This window comes from Poecilia reticulata, linkage group LG4 (genome assembly GCF_000633615.1).
Source record: "Poecilia reticulata strain Guanapo linkage group LG4, Guppy_female_1.0+MT, whole genome shotgun sequence".
Classification (NCBI taxonomy): Eukaryota; Metazoa; Chordata; class Actinopteri; order Cyprinodontiformes; family Poeciliidae; genus Poecilia; species Poecilia reticulata.
Genome location: NC_024334.1, coordinates 31,381,200 through 31,389,340, shown reverse-complemented (window position 1 = coordinate 31,389,340; position 8,141 = coordinate 31,381,200). Strand labels below are relative to the sequence as shown.

The 8,141-nt window shown below is 34.6% G+C and overlaps 1 protein-coding gene across 2 annotated transcripts in view; it reads left to right on the top strand.

Annotated features, from left to right (window-relative positions):
* Nucleotides 1-8,141, top strand: part of rsph4a (radial spoke head component 4A) — a 37,792-nt gene that overhangs the window by 18,165 nt on the left and 11,486 nt on the right. For both annotated transcript variants that reach the window (XM_008408183.2, XM_008408182.1), the window contains exons 2-3: nt 2,932-3,157; nt 3,276-3,563. In XM_008408183.2, coding sequence (XP_008406405.1) covers nt 2,932-3,157; nt 3,276-3,563 — 514 coding nt within the window. The remainder of the gene's footprint in view (nt 1-2,931; nt 3,158-3,275; nt 3,564-8,141) is intronic.

The following is an 8,141-nucleotide window of genomic DNA, read 5'->3' as shown; positions in this document are numbered from 1 at the left end:
TTTCCGTTTGAATTTATGCCACATAGATTGGTTCCGGGTCCTGCTTGCTCCTATTGTTCTTGGCCAAAACTGCAAGATCTGTACCATGAAAAAGTTGCAAAACTTAAAATATCTGTGAGCTACTGGTACAACAACCGAGTTTTGTGGTGTGCCGTTGTGTCCAGTAATTTAGCCGGTACCATCCGGTACCATGAATGGATGCATCGCAACACCTTGTGATGTGTTTCTGAGCCTTGATTGAGCCTCTGTGCCAATTACCTTTCCACTGGATCCTAGCACCTGGACCAGCTGATGGCGTCCATCAGTCCACGGTCTGCCTAATCATCACAACGTGGACTAACTTTTTATTTACAGTACTTGACTTTTTATTTACAGTACTTGGTTAAACTATGATCTTGAAACAGGAGCACCAGATATGCAAAAAATCTACCTGCAGACTTTGTTGGCTACCCTGACACTGCAGTCAACCTGGACGGGGCTGAGCCGGACTTCCTCTCCTCCAGAGTGACGAGTTTTCATCACCAGTAAAGGCAAAACAAGTCTGATGTCTGATTAGCTGCTAGGAAGTATATTATATATTCACTGTTCATTTTGCTATCCTGTTACAATAAAATTTAATCTACATTTCACAAACCTTTTTTTTCCCCTTTTCTCAGTGTTTACGTTATATCAAGTATTTGCATGTAGATCAGGAATTCAAGTGATATGTTAAAATGCAACACTTTTAGGTAATACCAGAAAAGAAATGTGAATATTAAGTAATATGTTGTTAGTCATATTATTCAATATACTGAATAAGGCTGGATGATACAAGATTTTTTTTCATAGCAGATTTGATTTTAATCGATTCCTCCCGCCCTCAATTTCTAGAATAAAATCACAGAAAATACTTTTAAAAAATGTCTTTATTTCAATCATCTGTTCTGTGAGTTGTATAAAGGAGAATTACTGTCAGGATACAAGAAATTTTAATTGCAAGAATGAGTCATTGTTACAGCAGAATAAAGATGCAATTTCATAATGTCTTAAAATTACAAGAAGTCGTTTTAATGAGAAATAAAGATTCAGATTGATCTGATGTAACCAGCTCAGTCCTTGTGGTTCTGACATTTGTCAGTAATCAAGAGGATGTACATTTCCACCTCAACTGACCAGGTAAGCATTAAGGTAATAATAAAAAAATAGAGCAAAATGGAAACGGAGCAACTGATCTAAATACTTTCTATATAAAGAAAAGCAGAAAAGTTAATAGCAGGAGAAAAGTTGTTGGCAACATTAGCTCAGCCAATCTCTCCCTCCAGGAAGCCATCAAACAGAACTGTCCAACTCCAACTATAATAAAGATAAAAATAAAAAAAAAAGAAAACTGAAAGTTAAAATAACAAATGATGCCAAATTAATAATTCATATCTAATGCGTTCTGGGATCTATTATTGACATTTTACATATTTCACAAATCAATTAGAAGGTTTCACAAATGTTTTATTTATTCTGCTGTTAGTACAGAATAATCTAGCTAGGTTTGAAATGTCTAGGTGTTGTAGTTTTTAAAGTACAACACATTAAAAAAGCTCAAGATAGTGAAAAATCCTTTAGCTATTTTCCGAATTAGATGCTACATTCTGAAGCTAACTTCAGCTTCGACTGATGGCTTGGGCACAATATAGACATATCTATATGTTATATATCTATATCTATATACAGCATAGATATGTAGATTGCACACTGCACAGACAATCAAAACACTTAACATTTACATAGCATCTTTGTAAGCTTGTCCCTGTTAGCTACGTCAGACATATGAGGCATTATGGTGAATACAAACGATTTATTAACTTGCCTTCAAAGTTATTGTGAAGTTTGATACATCCATCTTAAATCCTTTGTTGTTGTTGGAGCGTTTCAGGACGTCTGAATAATTATATAAGCATCATTAATAGTCCTGCAGCAACCGAGGAGCCACTGTTAAAATACTGTTGCCTGTGCACCGGAAGCATTCTATGTGGCTAAAAAATGCGGAAGTGCTAAAACGGAGGTCCGTGGCATATACCCCATTGTTTGGTGAAAGAGGAAAATAAATAACCAAGACCAATCAATAAGTTTGGACATTGAACCTTGTTTTGCCTGTCTCTAGAATCATGACCCCAGTGCCTTAGTAGCGGCTTGGTGGAACTTTTATTGGATGTTTGGCTTTGCGAACAGTCAGAAGTGGTTCTGTTTGGTTCTTCACCTGTTTATCAGCTTTATTGTACCTTTATTGTGGCACCACTGAAGCCGCTGCAATTCCTAAAACAAGCGACAAAAACTGAGCTAATACCCTGTGTTCTAAAAACATGGTGATATTTATAACAGTTGTCAAACTACGGTTCCTACAGCATATTTAAAATAAAACGATTGACCAATATAAGTAGATATTCTCCTTTTCTTGTATCTTGACAGAACYAACAGAAACTAAACTGTTTATAGATTTGTATCGTGGAGAATTGATCAAACATCAGTTTTCTAATCTTTATTTTAAATCGTATTTAATAGATATATTGAATAACAAATGATGGCGCTACTAATATTTTTGTGACAGATTTCTCCTTGTCCTGTATTGGGATAAAATGGTTTTCTGGACACATTGCATGTCAATTGATATGCATATCAGTAATGCATATCAATTAGCAGGAGTATGAAAGATGTGAAAATAATTAACTATACTACATTAAGAAATTGTATTTAAGCCTCGGTGCTACATGAAGCTCATTTTGAAACAATGCAAGTTAAAAACAATATTTCGTATTGTTTTTAATACGAAATATTAAAAACAAACATATATATATATATATATATATATATATATGCTGCCACCCTCTTGCAACCCCATAAATATTTTTCTAGATCCGCCCCTGGACTGAATTAAATTGAAAGTAACTTTTTTTCTTCCAGCTATGAACACCTGACCCAGTTACTCATCAAAGTGATTGACGAGCATACTGAAAATGCTGTGGATGTGGTTGAGGAAATGAGCTGTGATGTAAAGCGAGCTTTATTCAGCGGCATACAGGGACCTTTACGAGAGGTTCCACAAGTTTCATCTGCTGAGCTGCTGACAGAGCAACAGCGCATATTGTTTTCCCAGCCAGAAGAAGTAGTAGCCCAAGAGGATGAAATGGTATTGGCTTAATATACTTACACTTAAAAGTAGTTATATCATTCTGTGAAGTTGAATTTTCTTTATATATATATATATATATATATATATTTATTTATTTAATTTTTTTTCTCTCTAGGGAGAAACGGCTCTTCCAAATGTGAGTGAGATTGCTTTCTATCTGGAGCAAGCTGAAGTGGGTTTAGGCAGAGAGGAGATGCAGAGAATTTTCCTTGCTCTTAAGCATCTTGTTGACTCTGAGGGACTACCACGATGCCGGCTGTGGGGAAAAATTTTGGGAATAGAGAGTAACTATATTGTTGCAGAAGCTGAGTACAGAGAGGGAGAAGAGGAGCAAGAGAGCATTGAAGATCAACCTGCAGAGGAGGAGAAGGAGCCTGAAAATTCAGAGAATGAGCAAGTGGAGGTGAGACAAAATATCCACTATTCCACCAGTGGAACAGATCAGGCCATACCTGTTTATCCTTGTAGGGTCCTGGGGGTTGGGCTGGTGCCTATCTCTTGTACTGTATACTGTTATACAACAAGACCAAATGGTCAAAACAGTGTCAGCCTACTAGAGTAGTGATGAAAGAGAATAAAATATGTGCACATCTGTCCAATCAATCAAGCATGAGACAGAGTCAAAAGGAACAACAGACAGTTCAGTAAACGTAGTATAAAACAGTTCACCATAAAACACAGAATATCAATAAAAGATTAAAGCAATAAATTAAAATGACAATAATAATAATAATAATAATAATAATAATACAGGTCCAAATGGTTATAGCAATTATTTTAGCCCATTATTTTGCATCTATTGAAAGATATATGGAAAGATTGAAGCCTTTTTATTTTATCAGATTAGCGTCACTGATCACAATTTTATATTCAAGGCAATTGAGTTGTTTATGTTATGATTAGTTTTTAGTTTAACCCAGACAGGTCAGAGGCAGAGAGGTGAGGTGAAAAGCTGTACTGATGAAAAAATAAAGAATTACAATTCTGGCAGAAACATGACATGACACAGAACACCGGCAAGAGTGCAACAATTTAGACTCCAGCAATGAACCAGAAAGTCACAGGTTATATAATGAGGCAGGGTGAAAAATGACAAAGGAAGCAAGTGAGTCAATCAGAGGGGATGTGTAATAGCTGTAGCAGCGTGAGACCAGGGGAACTATAAGAGGAATACTACTTAACATAATGAGAACTAAACTAATATACAAAAAGCTCACAAATGAAGGGGGAATGACTAACACTGATTTGTACAGAAAACAAAACACAATAAATGACTAAGAACGGCATGAACTATCCTAGTAAAAAAAGTGTACTAAGTATATTAAATTTTAACATACTTCAGCATACTTTAAGTACACTTATTATTAATGTACTTAAATTGTACTATCTTGGAACAACCTTTTAGTACTTAGTATATTTTAATAGCATTTAAATTGTATTAATTTACAATTTTAAGTATACTTAGTATACTTCAACATACTTTTATGGAACAACTTCAAGTAGTAGTATACAAGTAGTATACTTTAAGTATACTTTTTTATGTAATATTCAAGAGCTTGATTAGCTTATTTTGAGAATACTAATTCTGTTAAAAATACATTTAAAATCTACTATGAATGTGTTTTTTAAGTATATTTGAAATATAGAATTAATATTACTAGTGTAATATATATTTTATATTTCATTTTTGATTTACTGCTATTGCTAATAAAGTCTAATTTTAATTACTCATAAAGCTCTTTACTCCTACATTCCTATTTTGTACATTACATGCATAACTACACTACAGTACTTACACTGAAGTGTAAGTATAATTGTTTTATGCTACAATTATATGGAAAGATTAATTACACAAGATGTTCCAGTTAAATCAAATATTTTGTTTTATTACTGATATTTTAAAATTATCCAATTTTAATCACAACTTTATTAATTTTACATATATTATCAGTTTACAACATAAAAGTTAACACATTGAACATGAACATTTAAATGTTACTAAAAAAACAAGACAGTTAAAAATGGTAATATATTGAAAGCACAATGTAATAATAATTACATTGTGCTTTCAATATATTATCAATTTGGTAAGACTTTATTTGATGGGATGTACATAAGACTGACATGACTCCGTCATAAACATGAAGGAGTCTTTATGAATGTCTGTTTTCATGAAACAGACATTCATTATTTACCAAATGTCATTATTTATTTGGTAAATAATGACATTTTTAATGCAAAGTTACTTTAAAAGTTGGATTAAAAGTCCATTAAAAGTGCCAATTTTGCATTAGAGTGTCATTATTTACAAAATAATGCAAAGTTGGCACTTTTAATGGACTTCTAATCCAACCTTTAAAGCAACTTCTCATTAAGTATCATTATTTACCAAATGACACTTCATGACACCTTTAAGAATGTTCCCAACAGGTGTTTATGACAGTATCGTGTCAGTCTTATGCACACCCTGTCAAATAAAATGTTACCCATATTTTTCAAGAGTACATTGCCAATATACTATAACAGAATTTTACAAATTGTCAGAACATTCAAAGTTTAAAGTAAACCTACTTGTAAATGACTTTATTAATACATATATATATATATATTTTTTTTTTTTGTTTTGTTTCCTCATTTGGCTAGGAGTTGTTTGTTGCCTTTTGACCGATGTTTTGATTTAAAGCGGGTTTTTGGGGGGACAAGGTTGCTAGGCGATCTACACAAACTTCTGACGGTAACTGACGGTTGGCTGTTATGGACATGGTGCAGAGAGTGAGCGAGCATACGAGTCACGGTTGAGGGGAGATGACTAAGGAATAGTCCAATTAAGGTCCAGACAATCAATTAACTAGCGCTTGGTTGATGAGGGAACAAGGTGGGTGTTTTGATGAGTGAATTGTATTTATTGAGCGTGATGTTCATGTTTCGACATGAAATGGTGTTAATATTTGATTAACTGTCGAACAGTTGAAACAGTTGGAATACGTTTTAGTTAATTTGTAATATAGAAATGTTACAGTTAAATAAATACATGTATTGTAAATTTAATGATATTACATAAAGTAAGGTTTATAGGTTAAGGTAAAAGGTTAGGACTACTAAGAGTTACTAATGGTATTTTATTTGTATGTTTGTAGCTCTTACATGTACAAAGGCTGTTGAATAAAGAAACGTGAACCATCAGTTAAAGAGACCATCTTTTCAACCGGGACGCTATAATGCTTATGAAAATTAACACAATAAAACAATAGGTATACTTTAGAGGACATGTGAAAAATATTTCACCAAAGACAGAGTATTGTTTTAATACAATGTCACAGGACTACTGCAGACAAACTGACATTTCTTCTTCCTAAGAACAGTGAGGATCAACAGAACATTCCCATTCACTGCACTTTACAGAAACCTGCAAAAAAGAACAATAGAGCAATTAAACAGAGAAAGCATTTGTATTTTAAAGAGTACAGAAAAACGGCAAAAAAAAAGTAAGTCTTACAATTTTAAGATGTTGTGGACTCGCTATGAAAGTGACATCATCAGAACTGATGATGATTGGGACCAGATGCCTGGGGTGGAAAAACATTTCTGAGTGACTTCTTTGCCTGTTTATGTTAGAAGTAGAAAAAAATAGTCGGCAATATCAGAGTCAGTTGATGTTGGCATTAACTAAGAAGCTGTTTTAAGTGTGGACTTAAGGGAGACAAACTACCTTAAAAGCATGATCTGAACACGCTGATCCTTTCAGGGTGGTGAGGGGGGCAGGTGGTGCCCATCTCCAGCAGCCATCAGATGAGAGGCGGGGCTCACCCTGGACAGGTCATCAGTCCATCACAGGGCCCTGAAAGCTAACAATGAATAAAATGCATGAAAGAGAAATGGTAGATTAATAAGGGGAATAAATTCTGTCCAATTATTTTTTTAAATCAAATCATGTTTATTAAGCACTTAGTGTTGGTAACACACCAGTTTTCTGTTAAAAATGTAGCCAGCTGCTCAGTAAAAAAGAAATCCTTCCACCATGAAGACGATGTGGAGGTTCATCCTCAAAACTGGTTGGTGATCTGGTGGAGCCAGAGCCTCTTCTGAGACAGGAAAGTCTCTACGTTTTCTAATTCCTGATCCCTGGCTTACTCTTTCGTCTTAATTTGCTTAGACTGCAAAATATGTTGAAGATAAAAACAATGACGAACGAGTTATAACAGCAGGCTCACAATATCAAAGTCTCTTTGGCATACTGAGCTCAATTAAAACCAGGTTAAGTTTATGAAGAAAACTATCAAGTCGCAACAAACAGATCCTTTATGCAGTTATAACTAGAGTTGCTACCTTTCAGAAATCAAAATAAGAAACGCCCACTAATGCGCATCTTCCTAGTCTCATAAGGGGGCAGGGGGGGACTGCGGCGGTGTTCTGTCAGATAGCCATACATGTCAGAATAGCATACATGTAGTAAGCATGCATGCGCATTCTGCAAGAGGTCCGCGATATTGAGAGGAGCCGTCATCTCGTCATACGCGAGAAGAGAAAACAACAAGACCCAATCTTGTTGTATCTTGTTAAAACGTGAGACTTCTCTCCAAAATAAATCATAAATAAAGCTTTGAATTTTATTATTTTTCACGTCACCTTTTTGTAATTATGTACAACCAAGTTAAATTAGGTGAATAATAATTATCATGTAAATTATACTTAACATATGACTTGACATATTATTGTGTAAATAAGTGTTGCCCTACAACAAATTTGCGACCTGTCCAGGGTGACCCTGCCTCTCGCCCAGAACGTTAGCTGGAGAGGCACCAGCAACCCTCCCGACCCCACTATGGATGGATGGATGTAAATAACTAATCATGGAAATTATATTTCACATATAAATGTTAAGAAATCATTTGTTCTGCTTTAAAAACGAACATACATTGACACTTCAAATCTGAAGTAGATTATTCTACGCCAATGGCAGAATATTTCAAACCTAGTTTGT